Here is a 24,519-nt window from a genome sequence, read left to right as displayed (position 1 = left end):
CTTGAAATATGCATTTAGTTTACTTCAGAACCAAAAATGCGGGCAACTATCCACCATTTTTTTACAGTGTGCACTAAAACAATTGTGGCTTGTAATATATATATCTATTTCTCCAAATATAATGTTGAACAACCCGAAAAATTGTTCAAAGGAAAACTTTATTCCGGGATTACGCCAAATCGAACGTTCAGGTGCGATTTAAAGTGTGTAAGTTAAATTAAAACACATATAATGGTATAAGATTACAGCAAATTCTTGCGTCTTTACACAAAACGAAAATTATTTTCCTTTCTAAATATCGCGATTATTGACTCAACTTTTCTTATTGTCGGAAATTGCGCTTGCTATCCAGAGTTCACAGTTGTTTGTGATTTATTGTTTTTTTATTAAATTATTTGTTGTTTGTCGTTAAAATAGGTTTGAGTGTGTTTGATTGTGTAATAATTGGACAATTATATATTAATTTTTTTAAATTCCTGGGAACACACAGTATTAAGATTTTAAGTTGTATAACATCTAACAGATTCCGTTTCGTTATGCTTGTTCGAGATTATTTTTATGTAATCTCTATGCTACTCGCACATTTGATATTTAACTAATTTTCTTTGTGAAATTGGTGTTAATTAGTAATTCTTACTTTATATTGTATCTCTACAATAATCACTTTCATGCGTATTTTTTTACCATAATTACAAATTTTAGCACTACTGAATGCAAAAAATGGTAACGATTACTTTAAACCAAGTGGTGAAATAGAACATTCTTGTTGCAGTGGAACACATCTTTAGTGGAAAAATAATTACCACAATTTTCGATGTTAAGATACACGAAAATGTTTTACAGTGCTGATGTTCTTTATAAATGACATTTTTTAATTATATATTTATTGCACTACTTTTAACCGGGATAGTCAGATTGGGAGGGTGCTGGTCTCTAAGCGGAAGTTCGCTGAATGGAAGTTCGAATCCAGCACGCAGAAGACTCCCCGTGTAGTAAATGGGAACTGGTGCACGATAAATCTATCACAAAGTCCTCCATTCTCCCATAACAAATCAATACTTCTCGGGGTACTGAATTGAAGATTCATCGTTCTCAGGATCAGGTCAAAATTAAGATCTGTGGATGAATGAATGGATGCGTGAATGCTTCCGCCCTATAAACGGGTACGACGTATGGTTGTGGCAGAAGTCGAATTTTTGGTCGTAAATGGCTGAGCTGGAAAAAGAACAATTGCACCCCTTCTACCTTAATGGCCTATGGCAACAACAACATCGCTTTACTTTTTGTCCTAGAGATTTTAGTTAATTGATTGAGGCTGTTTTTTTTTTAAGCTGTCGTTACGGGAATTAACGTGTTTTTGTGAATAATTTTTATAACTGATGAAAGTTTGCAACTTATTCCTGACTCTTTGGTCAAGTTTAGATTATATTTAGCCAATCATCTTTACGGTAGTTTTGAAATTGGCGTAAAACATTAATATGAAGAAAAGCTACAGTTTTGTAAAAAGAAAATTAGTTTATGATCTAATTGTTTGATCGTTAAAAAAATTGCTGTAACGCAACACAATTCGGACTCCTAAAAATGTGCACAAATTGAGAATTCTTGATTAGTTTTAATAATTTTTTTTATTCAAGTGGAAAATCTGACCAAATTGGAGATTTTTTTTAAAAGTTTAATAATTTTAAAAATGCTTAAGTTATTATTCTGTTCAAAACTTTATGGTAAGATGGTATATATAGTTTAAAATTACAGTTTACTTCAAGTGTAAGGCATTTAAACTGAGTCTTCATTATTTTCCTTGACAAAAGTATTACGATGAAAGTAGACGGTTGCCAGTATTGCAATATATTCATTTGCAAGTAAGTTGGTTTGCCAGTGTCTAACCGAAAACTACCAATGATTTTAGAACAAATAGAAGGAAACTAAAATGTACGGTTCCCCGCATTTTGTTTATGTAACGAAGTAGTTTTTCACATTTCTTGTGAAAATTGAAATTGAAAAAATGGGAATTTTGTTAACAGCAGTGGCTGAAGTTATTTCAAAATGTATTTAAACGAGGATCAGTCCGATGACAAACTTCCCAAACGCTATTTCAAAAATTTTGGATAGAATGGTCTAACAATTGTTTGACAATGAATTGATAGACTATTGAAAGGCCATGAATGATTGTTAAACCATTAAGCCAATGAAAATATTGCTTCATTAATTTTCAGTCAACAACTTGACGAACTTTGCTATCAGTTTTCAAATTAGGTGAGGACATATTACTGGTTTCCTCAGCAGAGTGTAGTAAATCATATATTTTTATCCCGTCTCGTTTCTCGCCACGTTTTAATGTATTATGTAATGCCTTTGTCTTTTACATAAATTTTATTAACTGTTGAATTTTGCTTTGTTTATATATAAAAAGCATAAACCAATAAGTCGAAATAAAACTTTCGAAGTAATGTCTTTCTGACCGGAATAAAGTTTTGAATCAACAATACAATATTCTTAATACGATATTAATAGCTCGAACCTAATTACCGTAAAACTTACCGTTAGACAGTAATTGAGCAGTTTACACGATGAGAGCGCAAAATAAAGTCCTGTTCATGTTTCTTTATTTTCTATTTTTATTAATATTTTTAGTTCGGTTTTGCACTTGAAAAAACGCATATTTTTGCTTATACTAGAGAAAAAATTTTGGATTAAAGATTTAAAAGAGAAAGCAAATAAAAAATTAACTATGTTTCTAACATGATATTTAGGTCGTAAATGCTTGTGCATAAATTGAAAATAATACCATCTACCTCTTCATTTTCCTTCTTTATCGTTTATTTTTTTTTATTCTTCTATCATCACTTTGTGATAAATAGATTGAGAAAAATGTATGGTCTAAAATACGAGAATATGGTAAAATTAGCAATGTTTGTGCCTCTATGGGAAAACCCAAATGCTCGGTAATTTTTATCGAAGTGCTTTGGTATCGATTTTAGTAAAATAGGCAATAAAGACTTATTTATAGTATTTGATAAAATTTGGTAAATGTGGTAAAATTTAATAATATTTTCGTTATATCTTACAACCATGGCATAAAAAACCATTTATTCGGTTTAATTTACTTTTCAATTTTACAATTTTTACTAATTGTGTGATAATAACTATAGTTATTATCACACATTTATAACGTTTCACCGGAAGGTCTTATTTTCAAAATTATATATAATTTTGAAAATCAGACTTTCCGGTGAAACCTTACTAAGTGAACCGAAAAAATTACCAAATAAATGGTTTTATTACCGGAATATATTTTGATTTTAACAAAAATAATTTTTCTTACCAGAAATGTCATTACCCAACAGTACGGTAATTTTACCAGAATTTTTTCCTCCTTGTAGGAAACCTAAACTTTACAGATTGTTATTTCAAAATAATGCCATACGTAACAACAGCAATACATTTTACTGTAGGCATAAAACATAAACTGTTGATCTTTAAACTTTAAAACAGTCTAAGATATTTTTGAAATTTTACACACGAATAGCATTCAGGTTTTATATTTCGAATGTTTTGGGCTGAGCAAAAAAAAAAAAAAAAAAACCTCTTTTTCAGCTGTTTCCTATTTTTACTATGATGGAGCTCGTCTTTCTAACCCTAACTTTGAACGTTGCGAGACATGTTTATTACACATCCATTCTCTCTTTCTGTTTCCAAAAAAGTAATTTAAGACAGAAAAGAAGCTGCAATAACGCAATAAAGTCATGAAAAGCTCGGAAAATCGAAACTCATTGAAAGGCATTGTAAGTACAACTCTCAAAAGCATGAATTTTTTTCCTTTAAATAAAGAAAAAGCTTTTTTTATGGAAGGCAAAGCTCTTTTTTGTTAAATGAAAAATAGAGACACAACGTGCCTTAAATGATAAAATAATACAATTCCTAGTTTAAGTTTTCTTAACGCTTAACATCTATATAATATTTGTGTTGTGTTGCTTTGATGGTGTCAATGGTTGATATGAAAATCATTTGTCAATTTTTATTTGAGGCACGTTTCTGAAAAATAATGAATGAAAATTCAAAGTCTTGATATGCTTTGGTAGCGCGACTGTATCTATGCTAATATGCGTTCGAAAAGTAATATAAAAGTTATATATAAATTATTATATTACAAAATAATATCGATATCAAATATCAATTAGCTATGATATTAGTATTAAAGTTCATATTTTAGTCATTGTTACTGATATTCAACACAAAAAATTACTTCAATATTTCCAATATCATAAATGACTGTAAAATCAATATTAGATATTAAATCTCTCAACTAATCTTTATTTTAGGATTAATTAAGAAAAACCTAACTTCAGTCATGAATTAATCTAATTAAGCAAAAATATAATGTAAATACATAAAATTTATGTCTGTATGCAGAGTTTACATGTACTATACAAATAAAATATAGTTATCAATACATGTATGTTCTTCTAATATTTTTATGCGTGTATTACTTACAATATATATATATACTTATTTACATACAATTTATCTAAATACATACAATTTCTGTATGCACATAACGCGCGTACAATGAACAAAAATATAAACGGACAATATGAATAACTTTTGATCTAAAGATCGGAACTTCATGTTCTAGGACTCAATCTTAATCATTCGAGGGGGTGACCTCAAATATGATAATTGATTATTGCAGACTATAATTTAAGTTACGGAATCAGACACTAAAACGTACCTTCTCTCAATAAACATACTTTTTTTTCGACAGACTAATATTTCTTATTCCCAAATTATAGGGGGTAGCTGCAATCTGGGAAATATGATTACAATAGTTTAGGCGGGAAAGACAGTGGTTCAAAGTTTTGACCCCTTAATGCTAATGTTACTTTTCGCGTATTTCGCCATGTCTGGAGAATTTTTTAAGTAAATTAAAAGCTACTTTGCACCAAATTATAAATTTTTTTACCCCCAAGAAATTTATTAAAAAAAATAAATTTCAGTAAATATTTATTATTTTTTATTATTTTATTTAATGATGATCAAAAATTTTTTGAACTGTAATTTATATAATTTTTTGCATCATTTTAAAGAACATACTTTTACATAGCAAAATACCAAATTTCAGCAAAATCAGTAGAACAATTCCAGAGATATCAAAATTTAAATATCTGACTATTTTGAAATTTAATTTCTCAGGAACTATTCTATTTTGCTCAAACTTCGCATTTTGTTCTGTAAAATTATATTCTTTTCAATGATGGAACAATTTGTATACCTAACAATTATAAATTTTTTCGACCTTTATCAAACAAAATATTAAAAGTTACTAAAAGCATTTTTTGTATGGAATTGTCTTTGGATAAACGAATTTTATAATTATATGCAAAAAAATTTTCAATTCGCTTAAAAAGTTCTCGAGATATAGCGAAATACGCAAAAAGTGAAATTAACATTCAAACTTAAGAGTCCAAACTTAAGAGTGCTCTCTTGACCGCACGATTGGGACCATATTTCCCAGATTGCGCCTACCCCCTATATTTTAGTGATCAGAAACCCGAATCCGTCGAAAAAAATATTCATGTTTATTCAAATAAAGTACGCTTTTGTGTTTGATTTCATAATTTAAATTATCGTCTGTTATAAGCATATTTGAGGTCACTCTCTCAAGCCATTAAGATTGAGTCCTAGAACGTGAAGATCTGATCATTGGATCAAAAGTTATTCAGGAGGGTATGTTTTTTTCGGTGCTCTGTACATACAATTCATATATGTACTTATAAACCATTTAGGACAAAACTGTTTTTTGTCTTATGTTTTGATTATGTTCTGATTTCGCTGTTGAAATGTTTTTAAACTTATATAAGTCTAAAACGATTTACGACAAACCAATGTATTTAGCTAATAAATTTATTCGAATCGAAGTTAATCGATATATGAATCGAAAAAAAATTACTTTTAATTATGAATGACATAGTTTTATTGAACTTCGAATAGTTGCTAAGTAAAAACGATATTATAAACCTACCAAAAACATAGACTGTGTTTAACTTATATTTTAAATTATGTCTACTGGAAATAATATCTCTATAAACATTTCTATTTTTATTTAAAAGTTACATGCCCATTAGTTTCTACTAAATTTTAAGGTATTTCTGTTATATCAAGGAATTTAGTATCGTAATCGTAATCGATCATGGAATAATTTTTCATTTTCTCTACTTCTTCCAAACCACATATTCTTGACGACCATAATTAACTTTTCTTGAGTGAAATTCCTTTGGCGCTAGCTAATATATTGCTAACTTCTTACTCTTGACACTTCATAAACTTCAGTAACTTAACTGGTAGAATGTTGTTATGGATGAGAGATACTGTAAATATTTGTTATAGGACAGTTATATAAGTTTTATTACAATTTCGTTTAATAGCTGAGTAATGATATATGTCATAGATATAAATTGATCGAAGCTTCTCTTTTAACATTATTTTCTTAGTATGAAATAAAAAATAAAACGATTGAGACGAAACAATTTTATGTTGAAAAATGTTTTTTGCAGAAAATTATTTTTGTATCATACATTGTTAGAAATTTCTCAAAAAATGGTTAAATCGCAATTAACTTAATTGTTATTTTTCCATATTCAAGCAAAACCGTCAAATAACCATAAATACGATGGTATTCAAACTGTTAACTGTGAGAAAAGCCGTCTATAAACCTAATACGGTAGACCTAATGCGGCTTAATGACCAGACTTTTATTGCACCATATAGGCCCGTATAATGAAGCCACTTAGTTTCTTGCAGATGGATTAGGCTAATCTGTCAGTCGTATGACCGACAGAACGGGGGTTCGTATTCCATCTTTGATACTACATTATTTCTATAATTATCTTCTACACATGAAGAATTTCCAGTGTTCTTCACTACCCATGCAATTTATGTCCTGCATTATCTAATGCCCATAACCTAACGAAAAGCATGTATAGTTAAATTTCATTTTCATGGTTTCGAAGCCACGCTAGTTGAGAAGGGTTAAAAAACCGTATAGTTTTGTATTCATGGTCTTATGACCATATTAGTTCTAAACGGTTTCTAAACCGTAAAGGTAAAAAAAAATTCGTTACCGTGAATTTTCTGTTAAATATAATGTAAAGACTGTTGCCGGTTATTTTACCGTGATTTTAGATAGAAAATTCTAACAGTTTCATTTTTTAATTTTAAACTTCAGCTGACTCACCAGATTTTTAGGATTGTGAAAATTAATGAAACAAATAAATAAAGGTGCCCATTTTATAATTGTATTTGTAAAATTAAATATTTATAAAATTGTCCCATGAATTTTTATTTTAAAATCATGGTGTAATTTTCTTAATCGCTCTAAAAATTGTCTGTTAAAAATCATGCTCTAAAATCTTTTTAAAATCACACTGCAGTTTTTATAGTGAAAATAAACATAAGTTAACGCATAATTTGAAATAAATATTATGAAAATAAATTAAGAGATAAAAAAGAATATTCTTTTCCTTTTTAATCGTGCTGTATTTCATCGAATTGTACTATGATCGCTTAAAAACTGAGCTCCAGTTACTCCATATTGTAAAAACTATATAAAACAAAATAAAAAAATTTAACTGTTTCTCTTAAAATTGAGCTTGGACTTTATTGTTTACGAAATCAATATATTATTTCCGAATATCTTGCATTGTAATAAATCTATTTCCTTGTGTACCAGAATAAGATAAAATTTATCGTGTTTCTGACCTTATGAAATACCAATTATGGACACCAAAAAGTTTGGTGATTTTTACCGAAGCATTTTAGTTATATTTTGGTAAAATTAACAATAAATTAATGTTTTATAATATGTGATAAAATTTCGTATACGTGATAATTTTATCATAATATCACAGAGTATAGCATAAAAACCATTTACTATGTCAAATTTATTTTTCGGGTTTGAATTTTTTACTACATGTGTGATAATAAGAAATATAATTTTAAAAACAGAATTTTCAGTAAACCGTTATCATGTGACGATTTTTGTTTACCAGAAATATCATAATCAAAGAGTACGATAATTTCATCAGAATCTTTTTTCTCCTTGTGCTTCCTTTTAAACATACGTAGCTATATACTTTTATGTAAAGTAACAAGAAAAAACATTTTATACAGAGCTATCAAGGAAAAAACCGTTTATTAACTGCTTCCACCTAATTACGGTTAAACTAACAGAATTTTATCACACTGACTAGGCCCACCTAAGAAAGCCACTTAGCTTTTTTTTTCCAGAAGAGTAGGGGAGAGTGAGGTCAATTGTAAAATTTTTTACTTAACTATTTTTAACTAACAAAAAATCGAATATATTATTATTAATTGACAGACGAGTAAAGTAGATTATCCTCTACTAGAAAAAAATTAAATACCTTATTTTAAATGCTATTATATTAGTTATTAACAATTTATGACAGTCGTTCACTTGTTACAATTGTCCCCACTTACGGGGTCAATTGTAACAGCTCATAAATTCAACTAAAACATAGTTAATTATACATATTATCATAGTTGTGATATATTTTTTTATTGATCAAAATAGTAGTGATATTTTAGGAGTTCAAAAATAATAATGAGCAGTGAACTGAAGGGTTAAACTTTTAACTTTAAGGGGTTAAAAATTTTAATTTATACTCTGAAAGGTGATAAATAAAATAATGCACATGCAACATAATATAAATGATATAGGAAACTATTGGTTGTTCTTAAAGTGTTTAGTAATGGTTTGTAAGCATAAGATTATTTACTTTCAGCTGTTACAAACGTCCCTTTACTTATTGTTACAATCGTCCCCAAGACGCCATTTCAGCTTCATTTGTTAAAAACAATGCTAGTTAATTAACAAAACTAATCTTTTTTTTTTGAAATGTTAATTAAGGTTTCCACTTACATATTCGGTTAATAATTTTTATTTGTTTAAACAAAATTACTTTGTTACAATATAATATTCTAATACCAAAAAAAGTACTTACGTAGCGTGAAAATATCTTTTGTGATTTAACTCTTTCAAAAGTACATAAATATGGTTGCCAGCTAGGGTGTACATGTAGATTTATTAAATACACCTTGTGCGCCACCTAGGAACCATATCTGGAACCCAACACTCGAAATTTTTGCTCTGTTACAATCGTGCCCTGTTACAATTGACCCCACTCTCCCCTACATATTATAGTCGAAGGAGATAATCTTACAATCTTATGACGGACAGAACGGGGGATCGAGGCCTAGGAAACTGTATCTCTGACTTGAACAAATACACTAAGTGAAAACGACTATATGGAGTTCAAACGTTCGATCGCGTTCATAAATAAAGTATGCGGACCGTACATTCCCGATTGCGGGGCCATAAACAATATAAGATTGTTTCGAAACTGTAGTATAGGTTCCTTTCTTGTGCTTTTATTTAAACTTTAATCACGTTGTTTTGCTTTATTTAGAGTTCAATTATTTGTTATTATAATTAAAAATGAATTGTTTTTATGTTTTAATAGTTTTATGAATTTGCAGGAAATTTTTAATACAATTATAATTTCATCTGCTTTTTTTCGTTTTTAGTTCAGAGGCAGTTTGTGCATTTTAACTATACTGTATGTTTAACTGTAACTAAAATATTATAGTGCTTTAGCATAAAAATTTTTACCATGGTTAAGCGTAATACTTCCAAAAGGGTCTTACTGCATTAAAATCAACTTTTAATTCAATCACGAAATTATCATAAATCATTCCCTATGGCCAAATCCATTTCTCAAATTATGTTTAATACGTTAATGTTTAAATCATTTGTCTTTTATCCAATGTCTTTAAATGTATCAATAATAACTCGAATACTTTAGTAAACAACGCTAAACTCGTTTAGGTTCCACAAAGATAAATAATAATTAAATATTACTGCCACATTAAGTGTTTTGAGTCCCAGATACATAGATGTTTCATAGGTTGCCAAATGTAGTCTTGTGTAATCTTCAGAAGTAATAGTTTTTAAAGAGTTAAAGAGAAGTAACAGTTTTAACGTGTTGCATGAGTAATATAATACAATCTTTCGACAAGTAAACAAAATATCGCGATAATATATCCTCCAAATAAAACTAAAAAAGGACCGCGCATGTCATCCAGTGTAACAGCGCCCGCTTTAGGCTTCACATAGATGTTCTTATTTTTCAAAATCCAGTTTGATACTAATTCATCTTTAATTACTTTATTGAAGATGCCAGAACACTGAAGTCTTGATAAAATAGTATTTATAGCACTTTTGCAACAAAACCTCTTATTGATGGATATGGCAGTAAAACTAGACTCCAGACCATCTGTAGACATTAAGGTAAAATCTTGCTCAAGATACCCGTAGTTTACATCCAGCATGAATTTCAAATCCATTATCGCCGTATCGCTGAATTCCTTTTCGGTAAATCTCTCGCCTATATTAAAAAACCATCCCTTTTGCTTTATAGTCTTACCCAGATCTTGTAAGTGAACGCTTTTCTCCCATCTCAGCACGCCGTCAAGATTCGAACCTCGCAACGTCAAACACCGGTGTGTGCCTTTTTTTACAGCTTTCGACAGGTCTTCGAAATTCCGTATCGCCTTCTCGTCCAACGGATAAGAAAGAAATGACAAAACAGCAGCCGAGTACGAGAACGATACCACCAAAGCATAAAACCACCAAAACCCTAACAGCAAGGCACGTGGTTTTGACGTGATTGGAATCGTAGTGGGCTGCTTCACCAAATTTCCGACGAATTGCAGAAATGTATTTCCAAAAGATTCCTTCAAGAGAACTCTGAATATAAGCGGTAGGAATAGTAGTATAAGACCAACTCCAATCCAGACGGCAACGTCGAATGTTTTTAGTAGGGCTATTGAAGTAGATAAGGCTTTAGGCTTACCTACCACGAATTTTACCGGTTCATGAAGAAGTGGCTTACTAGCATCAAGAACTAAAAGGCTTTTGTCTGTCACATCTAGAAAACTCAATGCAAGATCAGCTTCATTTCTCTCCAGCATTCCAACTAAACCAGTCCAACTTCCATTGGGGGTCTCCGTGCCCCATTCACCATCAGCAGGTGACACAAAAGTTAGGTTGAATTTTAATACGTCAGCAATTATTTGTAATAGTCTACCTTCGACACCATGTAGCGAAAATCCATAAGTTTCATTTCCTTTGATTTCCATCACATGTTGCAATGAATTGAATGCAACCAAAACATTATTATAAATATTCATCATTTTATTGTTTTTCAGTTTCTAAGTATTTTTTGCGGATTTATTCTAATAATTCTTGCTTTCTGCTTAGTTCTTAACGTGTCTTTACTTTATTCCAAGAATTCTAGTTCTCCCGACTACTAAGGTGTCTAGTTTCCCTAGTACTAAGAGCAAGAGTCTCTTTAATTCTTGATGTTAAATTGAGCTGTAATTGATTTAAGTTGAACTGTAATTATTCCTATGACTTTACCTTAGACAACTAAATTGCGACAGTGTGTAAATTATTGAATATTTGAAATAAATAACGCTAGCTTTATAGACACATAATGATCTTTGCTGCTATTTTTGACTAAATAACAAATTCCATAACATGATATTTTACATTAATCAATAATCTTTTAGACGTAGAATTTCATACCGCATTAACGCTTAACTCCTAATTATAAGTTTTACTTTCGAAACACGATAACTTTAAAACAACATTGAGGTGTATTTTCTTTAAAAAAGAATAATATTTATAAGAGATATTATAATGTATCTCTACAATAACAGATATCACCTATATCATTTCAACTATTATTATTTCAAACGATTAGCAGCTACTTATTTCTAAGCAAACTCACCTAAATCTTGATATTTTATGAAGAATAATTTACAATATTTGAAACAAAAACTTATTTTTAACAATATTATTGACAACGTAATGACTTGTTGCTACGATTTCTATATTTTTTGAGCGGATTCATTCGTTGAAAATTGCACAGTGTCTCATGATAAAGACTAATCTTATATGCACTTTAACTGAAAACCAATTATGCAAATTTACCTAACAACTTAAGCATTCGCAGCAGATAAAAAGCAATTTATTTACCTTAAATATGAACAAAAGATAGTCGATGTATACTTCCAGCTCATTTTTTTAAAAAAAAGATATTTATTTGTATTAAAATAAAGCTAGTCACTTTTATCATTTATTTTGTAACACACGAAATGCATAAAATTAAAATATTTGTAATAAAAAAAATGTTTTGTAAAAGTGCATCTGTGCTTGAAATATATTAAAATTAAATGTAAACACAATTTTCTTTTTTTTAATTTTAAGAAATACAATACAATTAAATTATTATTCTTTTTTATTTTGCTTATGGAAAGTGTTTATCATTTATACTTAGAAATCACTTAGAAATGTTGCATTATTATAGAAAAAATGTTGCATAATAATGCAACATTTTTTAATAAAGATATTTTGTCACGGTTTTTACAATTATCAAACAGTGAATTTGTGACAGTTAATTTTTAATACGTTAAATTTAGTTTTATGTAATAAGTTGCTTGAGTTTTATGTGTTTGCATAACGTTTATGTAAGGCTGTTAAAATTCTGTGGCACTAGTAATTTTTGAACTAGTATAATTTAACTAGTACTACAAAACTAGAACTAATTAACTTAAAAAGTAATTTTAGTGCTTGACTTTCCGCACAATTGTTCGAAAGGTGCAGTATTCTCTAACCTTCTAATAAATTTTTTTGGTAAAAAATATGAAACGAGTTTTTAAAATTTAAAATAATCAGATATGGAATAGGAATTTTAAAAGAAATGCTTGTAACTGGAGGTTCAATAGCAACAAAGTGAAACTTATCTATTTCAACCCAATAGAATCGAAAAATATATTTGCGAAACCAAAACTGTTGTTATAGAAATAAAGGATATTTGCGATCTTGAATAATTTTTTATTCATTTATATAATCAATTTGTCTTATCGAAACAAATATAATTGCGCATCAGTCATTGATGTTGATGAGCAACAGGAGTGGAACCCAATATAAAAAAATTATTTATCAAAAAATTTATATTTACACATCACTTTTAAATTGAAGGTGAATTTTGGAGCAGAAAATCCAATCGATTCCTTATACTTTCATGTGTGAATTTACCAGCCTCGGATCTCTTTTGTCTCTTTCGGAATATATCTTATAAGTCACTAGCTGCACCCTGCGTGCTTTGCAACGCTTTCAGTTTGAATTTTAATTTTGTATTTAAGTGTGTAAATGAGATTCGCGATTATGATTTGAAATGAGAATTTTTTAATAGTGAAAAAACTAGTGATAGTCTCAGCAGTTATTCTCTCGGATATCGTTAGTGCATTTTCAAACAGACATGTATGGTGATGCACACGAACCATGAAACATATTTTGAATGATGATCTGAAATAAGACTGGATCAATGGCGACATCAGGTATTTTTGCTGATATGAGCTGACCAATTTGGCATGGTGTGATTTTTTCAATAAGCCAAATCATGTAGCAATCCTCTTTTTTGCCATTTAATAGAATACATTAAACACCGTGTCTCTGCAAAAACATGACGCTTTGCAATGAAACCAAGTATAGAGCTTAATATTTGTTTTAACTCACGTGCGGTAATATCATGAAGATCAGATGATGTTTGCCTAGGTTACAAAAGCTCTTTGATTTCAGCTCAAGCAGTAATGTAATAAATAACTCATGTAAATGTGATAAATAACTCTGGCTGCCCATATGCACACTGATATTTGTAACACCGAATGAAGTCATTTGGAAACACGAATATACCAACATATATTCACGAAGAAAAGTTTCAATTAATTTGCTTGACCCGATAACAACGTTCATAATGTGTCTGGTTTCTTAGCACAAGCGCCTTATCTGGGCGTCAGCGGGACGTCAACGTCCCGCTGACGCCAACAAAATAGTGGTTTGTTAGCTCAAGGCCTGGTTTCTTAGAACTAGCGCCTTATCTGGGCGTCAGCGGAAACTTGACGTAGAGCTGACACCAAAAAAATACTTTTTTGTTAGCTCAGCGTGAGCAGTCGGTCCAACGCAGACATTATCTCTCATTGCGCATGCGTTAATAACGTAAACAAATATTTATTTTGAATTTGTATTGATTTTGTTTTTGTCGACCAGTGTTTTAGAGAACAAATGATGACTTTGTTCAAGAAAAAACACATTATAGCTGAGCTAAATGAAGAGTGCTATGTTTAATGAAGAAGCTATGTTTAATGTCAAAATCAAAATCTTGGCTGATTTCAATGTGCTGTTGAATGTTGTCCGCCATTGCTTCTGTGGTTAACGTCACGTTGTAATCCAACTGGAGTTGAGTTGGGCGGCAATTGTAGTTCAAGATGAGCGTTCGATGACGTATACTATCAAGCTCACAAATGGACCAATCAGAGGTTAGTGCTAATTTCCAGCTGACGGCGTCCTGTCCTAAGAAACCAAACCTTCAGTTGGCAACGTTATATCTGGTAGTTTCACTTTTCCACCAGAGCAGCAAATTCCAGCTGTTTCATTCTTAAATTTGAGAGCGCTTCAAAGCACACATGAATCATCCATTTTTCCTATGATAACTTTGATAGAGACTATAATTAGTAATTGGATAATAGAGAAATACACTAAGATTTAAACCTGCATATTGGCGGCGTTTGAATAGAGAAGTGAGTTTTCTACCGTTTTCTATTCTTACTTCCCATTGTTTCGATGTTTTAGATAAACGCGCTTGAGCAATGTATTTTAAATCGGTAACCTGTCTAGCTTGCCGTTGCTCATATGTTTCAGAGGAATGGGCTTGAGAGGTGTGCAGTCTATCTAAGACCAGTATTGCTTGCTGTTGCTAAGATGTTTCGGATTTTGTATATAATTATGGTCAGAGATGTATTTAATTGGTGAAAAGCATTTGGCAATTTCCCGGCTCTTTATAATCAGGTTTATTCAAGTGCTTTTGAATAAACAATTCCTAGCGTGTTAAATACCGTATAGTTTTGCATTTATGTTTTTTTAACTATATTAATTGTAAACGGTTTCAATATCATAAAGTTAAAAAAAAAATTGTAGCCGTAAACTTTACAGATAATTAGATGGTCAGGCTGGTGCCGGTTATTTACCATAATTTTAGAATGAAAATTCTAACAGTGTATATTTCTTTTTGTTCTGTAAAATTTTGCGGTAAAATGTACCGGCATTGGAGTACAGGTACATTTTTCCTTAATTCGAAGCGGAATGTTTTACAGTTTCAAACCTTTAAGAAATGTTTTCAAAATATCAAAAGACAAACAAATTATTGCAGGATCACTTTACCGCTTCATAATCTTGAGAAACAGTGCTATAGTTTGCTTTCATTTTGATATTTTGAAAATATTTTCTCAGCATTTAAAATTTTATAGTTTTCTCTGGGTTCACCTGAACTAACTTTTTTCTATACTTCAAATTTTAAGCTTTTAATGGAAGTGGAGCAAAATCTGCAGTTATAGATTTTTCTCACGTTGTAGCGCACCTTCACGACTTCAGCATCTTTAAACTTTGTTTGTTTTTAAACAAACAGGTTTAAATAAACAATGCTTAATGTTTAAAAACAACAAAGATCAGGAACGATCGAAGAGGATAAGAACTTTGAACTTGAAAAGCATCCCGAAATTCAAAATTTGTTGCTTCTAAATATTTAACAGCATAATACAGAAGTGCATCACACTAATTGGTGGTTAATCAGTAACATCTCCGGTTAAAAAAAAACAAATATAATTCTGGAATTAAAAATCAAAATATACGGTATTTAAACCAATCATTTATTCATTTTTAACGCTATTAAAAAAATTTGGTTTTATAAATTATAGTTCTTATTTCTACACATTTAGCACAAAATAAAAATGGAAAAATTTAGGCGAATAAAATTTATGCCATGCTCTAAGGTATTATGATAAAATCACCAAATTTTACCACAACAACCAAATTTTATTACATTTTATAAAACCATAATTTATACTTAATTTTACAAAATCATTACCAAAGCACTTGGGTAAAAAATAATCTGAGAGTAACCATAGAGTTAGAACCATGGTAAATGTTACCATATTCAGGTTGTTTCGAGCATACATTTATCATCAGGGTAACAAGCACGCATTTGTATTTACCTAATGTGTATTACTCTCTATTTATTTGCATTTAAATCTTGTAATGCAATTCTACTATAAACATACCTATATATATATATTTCTCTTACACGATGACAAAAAAAGCCTCATTACAACTCTCCGAATGGCAACGCTAGTAAATCGACCAATGATAGCCGCTAAAAATGTCACATGCCAAATCTAGCTGAGATGGCTCAATATATAGCGCTTTTGAAAACGGAAACTGAAATAACCAGAGAGAGCATAAGCTAGTCAGAAGTGATCTTTGTGATCGTGTGAGTAATCTTTGTCGATTGATCTCTATTTTAGTATTTTGTCGATAACCCTTTTTTTTCACGAATTTATATATTATGAATTCATTTGACGATTTTTGATTTATATCACGAATTTATTTGTTTATGCAGGTTTTTCCATTGCAATTAACTTGTTTCAATTTTTAATAGACTTAATTATAGCCAAAATTTTAACCTTTTTAAAGAGATATCAGTTTTAGAAATTTTATCTTAAGATTTTATACTATAGCACATTTCTAATAGGTTTAACGAATTACATGTCATTTATTTGAATTTAAATTTATTTTAAAGACTTAGTATTTACTAAAAAGATGCAATTTTTTTAAAAATAAATGTTGTTATATGGATTTGAATGATTGTTTTGAATTCTTAGAATTATGTGCATATGCAATGTACAGTCAGCAAAAAAAAAAAGATATCACCCTGAATAACTTTTGTTCTAATGATCGGATTTTCACGATCTAAGTGTCAATCTTAATGGTTCCCGGGGGTGACCTCAAATATGCTAATTAATTAGTGCTAACTATTAATTAAGTTACGAAATCAGACACAAAAACGTACTTTCTCTGAATAAACATGTATTTTTTTTTACATATTTGGAATTCTGACCCTTAAAATAGGGGGGGTAGACAAAATTTCGAAAAAAATGGGTTGTAAATTAGGTCGCAATAGGGATTTATATATCTGGCGATGGTTTAAAAATATGCCAAATTACCTCGCCATAGAAGGGGAAATAATTTATAACAACCATAAAGAAACTGAATGAATGACAAGATGGGAAAAGATAGTGCTTCTCGTTGCTAAGCAACCAAAAGAATTTTTCACGTTGCTTTCTGGGCTTTTTTTTTTTTTTTTTAAATCTCCTTTAAAGAGGAAATTTAAATAAATTAATAAATTATTTTTGATTCTCCAAGATTATAGAATCTTTGAATTTTTATCTGACATTATTTATTTTTGTAAAGCTGTTTTAATGTAATTTGTATGACAGTTTTGAATTAAAACCAAATTTTCATAAGTTATCACAAATTTATGAAGAGTTGTAGGGTTAAATGCTTTTGCCCCGCACTTCGAGTTGCTTAGGAAAGGAAAAAAAAGTGATCAAACAAAGGTGGACCTGAAAAAAAGATAGCTATTCTGATGCATAATCGCAAAATTTTATAGAAATCACGGTATTTATTTTCGATAAAATTGTAAAACTTAATAAATGTTATAAGGCATTTTAAAAGCATTTTGATATATATATATATATATATCATAATAAATAAAAACAAAAAAAACACGAAGAAAATTACGAAAAATAATAAGTTTTATTTATTGCGCATAAGCTGCAAGTAAATAGAACTCATAAAATAAGTAAATAAGTTCAAAATGTAGAAAAAACTTGGGAAAAATTACGGAACAATAAAAAAGGGGGGAAGAAAAATAATAATAAAAAATAAAACAGCAAGAAACCGGAAAAAAAATTCTAAAAATATCCGGAAAATAAAAGATATAATCTTTTCATCAGCTTACACGATTATATCAGCAAAAAAATAGTACTTTCTATTATTGTATCAATATAGCCAAAGTAAAATATATCAATGCAATAGTTTGAGAAGCACTCAAAAAAAATTTTAAAAAAAACTACAAGCATAATGGAACACAATAAGTAAAAATATCAAGCGAAATCAGAAAATTAAGTATAAAGAAGAAACAGAATAAAACATGAAACGAAATCTATAAAGCGAGCTGCGAATTCAAATGAACTTATTACATGAACGTGAAATTTTTAAAGAATTATTTAAAATATTTTCGAAAAGGATTGCCACATTACAAAATATGAAACCAAAAGCGGAAATTGAGCTAAAAGCTTAAATAGAGGGGTTTTGTATTAAAGTGCGTTCTTACTGCAGTGTTTTGGTTATACCTATTTTATATAATGTGATTATAATGCTTTTTGAATTTATTATTCTGTTTTTATCGGAGAAAATAGTAACTTCGTTAAATCATGAAAATTCTTGGAATTAGACATGAAAAGTTATGAATTTGAAAATCTAAAATGTAACAGATACCCTGTATTAAGGAAAATAAAATATTTCATTTGAAATCTATTTTTTAATTCAACATTATTTCATTTTATGCTTTACAGAATATTAAAACGGTGCGGAGATCAAGGAGGTATGTAAATAGGAAAATATATTAAAATCCATATCTTAAGTTCAGAACCTTTTTTCATGGCACTTGTTAACCAAAATGCTGTAATGATATTGTCAGCATTTCAATTAAAAGAACTAATTCGTTCTGTTTAAAACTATCTCTATCACACGACTTTTTTTTTCCGAATGTCGCATACCTCCCTTAACTATATCCGTACTTCTTCAACTACGATTAAAATAAAACTTTATTTTAAGGAGCAAGTCAAGAATTTGTACTTCTTAATATTTGCAAATGATATTAAGTAAACTTAGTTTGCAGTAAAAAGAGTTGATGTTATTTACACACTCCTTTCGTTAGTTCTTTAAAAAACATGATTAAACGAAAATTAGGTTTATAATACCCTTAATTAAACAAGAGTAACAATTGTTACAGTTTTTACAATAATTTTTCAACTCTGACACTCTTTTCATGAGATAACTTCTTTTGTCAACGATTTTGTCCCTTTTTTTTTGTTAGTTGAAACCAGCTTACGCATTCTTGTAATTTTTACATTTTATCTTTGAAATTTCAATCTCGAAAGACATGCATGAAGTGACGCCTAGTCCAAAGAATCTAAGTTAAATAGTTGTAAGGCCGATTATTACGAAAACAATTAACTACTCTGGTTCAATGAAACAATTACAGTAAAACTTGGGTAAGTTGACCACTTCATGTGCATTGTTTTAGTGGCCAACGTAGACAAGTGGTCAACTTATAGAAAGGGTGGGACATTGTTTACTTTTTCGTTTCCTACATGTTGCTATACATTAAAAATTTTTTTTTTTACTTGACTTAAAAATTTGATTTAGCAAATGGCCAAATGAATATCTCAAGAAATGTGTTTAAACCTAAACGAACTTCAATTTGTTACACAGAAATAATTTTAATATTTAACTAACTTTTAAAAAAAAAATTATTTTGTTAGTTATGCATGTGAAGTGTTTAATAAAAATAATTTCTTAAAATATCAGAACACGAAAACATTGAAAACTTTAACAAAACAAAATTATTTTAACACTTTAAAATTTATTCTGTTATTACTACAAGCCTATTTGCTCACTATTGCAACTGGAAGAGCAACTTTTCAACTAACACACCTGTTTTCAATGAATGAATGAAAGAAATGGTCAAAAGCTGACTCCCTACAGTTTCCCCAGATGGTCAACTCACAAAAAGGTTTAGATTAGCTTTTTACACTATTTCACCAAACAAGTGAAATATTAACATACATTGCGAAATGACAGAAAATTTTCTGATTTTTTTTTTCTCGTCAATTTATGAGGGTTTTAGAATAGAATTTCATAATACTCCTAGACAAAATTAACTTATTTCAGTGGTCAACATACAAGATAGACAGGTGGTCAAGTTACAAAGGTTTTGCTTCTTTATTATGTAGGAAAATTTCCGTTCTTGATAATTGAGGTCAACTTATTCAGGGGTAAAACTTACAAGTGTGGTCAACTTGGCAGGTTTCACTGTATAAATAAATCATTAATATTCTTGTTTTTTTATTACGAAATATTAGGAGAAATTTGTATACATAATTTCTTCAAAACGTGTGTTAAAACTATGATTATAAGTTATTTAAGAAGAAAAAAGTCAAATGGAGTAAAAGAACAATTTTTGAGATGATGATTCTAAAAATAGCACGTTTTTCAAATCTTTTTACAATTTTTTATTTTAGTAGTTGTTTAACAAAACAAGGCATATCGAACATTTTCCTGATATAGCAATATTTTTTTGAACTGTGCAAAAGTTGAGAAATTATACAAACAACTTTTAAAGAAAATATTTTCAACTTTTTAAGACAAAAGGGTAACTTAAAAGGGTTAGCGCACAAGATTAACTTTGAATGTTGAATTAAAATTGCATGCCCATAGTTTTTTGTTCATTTAAAAAACAAAACAATCTGTTAAATTTTTCCCCTGTGCGCACATACGCATTTACTTTTCATTACTCGAATAAATAAGAAGTAATAAAAAAAATAAAATTAATAATTTATCTTCATTTTTCGTAAACAATAGTATTTTTAGTAAATAGTCAGCTGTTCTGCTTCGAATGATATTGAGTGTGATCAGTAGAATATTTTTAATTTCTTAACAAGATTTAATTCTCAGATAGCTGGCAATAATTTTAAGTTTTCTTTCAATAAGAACTTAGCAATAATTAAAAAAGTAATTTTATTTTAAAGAAAAACATAAATTAAAGTACTTAAACAATTGATTAGTATATTATTGGAAAAAAATATACATAATAGAATTTAAAAAAAAATTGCATTAAAATTCAATAAAAAAGTTAGAAAAATAATTCTGCGAAACACGCATAGACAGGTAATTTACAAATTTATTTTAAGATTAAGGCGATATATAAGATGTAAAGAAGTTTTAAAAAACTCTACTCTAAACTCAGCTGCACGACAGCCCATGGAGGGCCAAGGCCTACTATGCCCATCTCAGTTTTCTGGACCTAGGGCTCTGGGGTGCAGGAGCAGATGTTCCGGTCAGGTGGTCAGCCGAACGCGGAACCCCCAGTGTTTAGTTCCCAATCATGCTTGGTACTTATTTATCGACCCACTGAAGGGATGACAGGCTGAGTCAGCCTTGCCCGGCCCGAGGAACGACAGGGCGAAGCGCTACCGCTCAGCCACCGGGGGAAGTTTTAAGATGATTAAAAATGTTGACTACGCATTCGTATTAATAATTATAAAATATATATTCAAGAAATTGATAAATATATTATTCCAAATCTATACATACGTGTGTATACTATTGAAATTGTATCAGTTATTGAATAAAAAAATCAAAAATTAAAAAATAATCACATTAAGTAAGCACAATCTGGTGCATAATCATATTCTATCAGAAGCACGCCTTTATAAAACTAGACATTCGTTGAATAAAGTGTTTTTTATTCAAAATGTTTTATTCATAATTTCTTTACTAAATTACAAATACATTATTAAATGACTAAAAAGAAACATCGTATTTTATAGTTTGAAATAAATAAAAATAAAAAGATTAGCAAACGATTATTAGCGAAAAAAATATGAATGAAATTTTACACTACGCGCGCGAAGTCAAGTTCCTCGCAAGTTTATCACATTTTAATATTAATCGCCCCATTTAATCATTTTTTTATTGTCGCCAAACTATTTTTTTAAAAATAATTAATTTAAATTTTTTTTCAGCTTCTAATAAATAAAAACAGTTTAAACTTTAGATTTTTCCATTGAAAAATATGTAGATTATTATGGTATAAAAAAATTCATACCTTATAATTCAAAATTTTTTCATCCTCAATTTAATTAAATAATAAAAAATAATTAATAATTATTAAAAATTATTTTTTTCATGAAATTATCTTTGGGTAAATGAGTTTTATGAGTGGGTGCAATTTTTTTTGAATTGCTTCATTAGTTTTGAAAATATGACTGAAAACGCAAAAAGCGAAATTAACATTAAGGGGTACGAACTTTGGATCGCTCTCCTGACCAAACTATGGGGACCACATTTCCCAGATTGCGGCTACCCCCTATATTTTGAAGGTTAGAAATCCAAATATGTAAAAAAAAATACATGTTTATTCAGAGAAAGTACGTTTTTGTGTCAGATTTCGTAACTTAATTAATAGTTAGCACTAATTAATTAGCATATTTGAAGTCACCCCCGGGAACCATTAAGATTGACACTTAGATCGTGAAAATCCGATCATTATAACAAAAGTTATTCAGGGTGATATCTTTTTTTTTTTGCTGACTGTACCTAAGTTAGTAGCGAGCGAAGCAAACCATATAAGATTGCGTAGCGATTCGGGGTTGGCGAGCGTAGCCCACTAGTAATTAAAAAAAACGGTAAATAGCTACAAGTAAGTTTTGAAAATATTTGACTATTTTTGCTTACTTTTTAGCAGGCCTAGCACGATTTCAATTCTACAAAGTGGTGTATAAAAATCTACTAAATTGAATTTATTAAACCAAGAATCACAATTGATAAACTACCACTTTAAAATACATCTGTTCATTAACAATTCTCAGCATTTGCTGCAAATGCTTTGTTTAAAGGAAGACTCAGCCTTAAAATCCCATACCAATGAGTTATTTAATAAAATAATATACTTTATATTAATTTTCTTAAAGTGGTAGATTGTTTTTAACACTTTTAACTTATTAGTAGTGTGAACTAGACTCGCATTTCACAAAGAACATGCATATAATAAATAAAAGTCGTTTAAATGATACAGCTAAGTTGGAATCTCTGAAATATTACGTTTTTAAAGTTGCTTATATATTAGAGTTTAAACAATTGAGTTCATCTAAGGGATTTTATGTACTGTTACCTTGGATGAATTCATAACTTACTTATTAAATCAGAAAAAAAAATTTAAAAATTTCATATATAAAAATTTATATGGATTTTAAAATTATCTTAAACGTTTTAATTATCTGTAACAACAATATATTAGGAAGATGTTTTTTAAAAAAAGAACATTCTTTACATTTTTTATGCTTTGACTGAACACTGATAAAATTCTATTACTGACTTGGAAATGGCTGAAAAAAATAAACTTATATTTTATTTCATGTTGCGTCGGAGTTGATGATTAATAATTTTAAATATTCTTAAAAGAGCTAGATATGAGCATCGTCCCCCTGTATATTTATGAATACAGTATGGGAAATATAAAAAAGCTAACACTTTAACACTAGGTTGACGGACGTTTCTTATATACCTATCTCTTCGTTCATTCGTCAATTTGACAACAGTTATGACAGCAATTTTTATTATTTGTTGTACACAATTATATTATTTGACAGCAATTACCGCGATGCCAACTTGCTCCGGACAGCAAATATATATTTTAAAGTGGTAGCTTATCAATTGTGATTCTTGCTTAATAAATTCAATTTAGTAGATTTTTATTCACCACTATTTCTAAATAATTCGTAGGCTTATATAAATCCCCACATTTTTATTCAAAATTTTATTAGCGTTTTCTAATTAACGTTTTTTTGTATTATTTTGGCGTGTCCGGAGCAGTTGCATTCTGCACTTAGGAAGCAATGTAAAATATGAGATATATATTTATGAAATATTCTAGTTTTATTTAAACTACCAAAACTGATTGAATAGATAAGCTTCTTATTGTATGAACGTTTAATCATTTTCTGTTCATCCAGTTGAAAAACATGGTAAAAAATCCGTAAAACTTAGTTTCGCAAAAAGCATCCTTTATTTTTTTCTTTCTAATTTATGATAATTCCATGTAAAAAAAAATATTTTAGAAACTATTTATTATTTTTTATTATTTTGTTTAATGAAATCGAAATAAGTTTAAATTGGTGTACAAATTTGTACGTAATTTTACACAGCAAAATACAAAATTTGAATTTGAAATATCTTTGGATAAATAAATTTTATAATTGCGAGCAAAAAGTTTTGAATTGGCTCAAATAATTCTCGAGATATAGCAAAATACGCAAAAAGTAAAATTAAAGGGTACAAACTTTGGAGAGTTCTCCTGACCAAACTATTGGGACCATATTTTCTTGATCCCGGCTACCCACTATAATTTTTGGGAATCAGAAATCCAAATCCGTAGAAAAAAGAGGTATGTTTATTCAGAGAAAGACACGTTTTCGGGTCTGATTTCGTTACTTAAAATATCGTCTACTCTTATTAATTAGCATATTTTGGGTCACCTCCTCGAGTCATAAGGATTGAGTGCTAGAACGGGAAGATGTGTTCATTAAATCAAAACTTATTTAGAGTGGTCAATTTTTGCATTTTTTGGAACACAATGCATCCTTTTCCATGGTTGTTATGGCATTTTTCAACTATAGATAGATCCCGGTTTCGAACCTATA

General features: G+C 29.3%; 1 protein-coding gene across 1 annotated transcript; it reads right to left on the bottom strand.

The window, feature by feature from the left end:
* Positions 1-10,050: 10,050 nt before the first annotated feature.
* Positions 10,051-11,265, bottom strand: LOC107448671 (glutamate receptor ionotropic, kainate glr-3-like). The gene has a single exon (XM_016063969.3). The coding sequence runs from the start codon at positions 11,263-11,265 to the stop codon at positions 10,051-10,053; it is 1,215 nt and encodes a 404-aa protein (XP_015919455.3).
* Positions 11,266-24,519: the final 13,254 nt, after the last annotated feature.

Source organism: Parasteatoda tepidariorum, chromosome 4 (genome assembly GCF_982258835.1).
Source record: "Parasteatoda tepidariorum strain Cologne lab strain chromosome 4, Ptep-v5.0, whole genome shotgun sequence".
Lineage (NCBI taxonomy): Eukaryota > Metazoa > Arthropoda > Arachnida > Araneae > Theridiidae > Parasteatoda > Parasteatoda tepidariorum.
The sequence above is the reverse complement of the archived record's forward strand: the minus strand, read 5'-3'. Positions and strand labels throughout refer to the sequence as shown.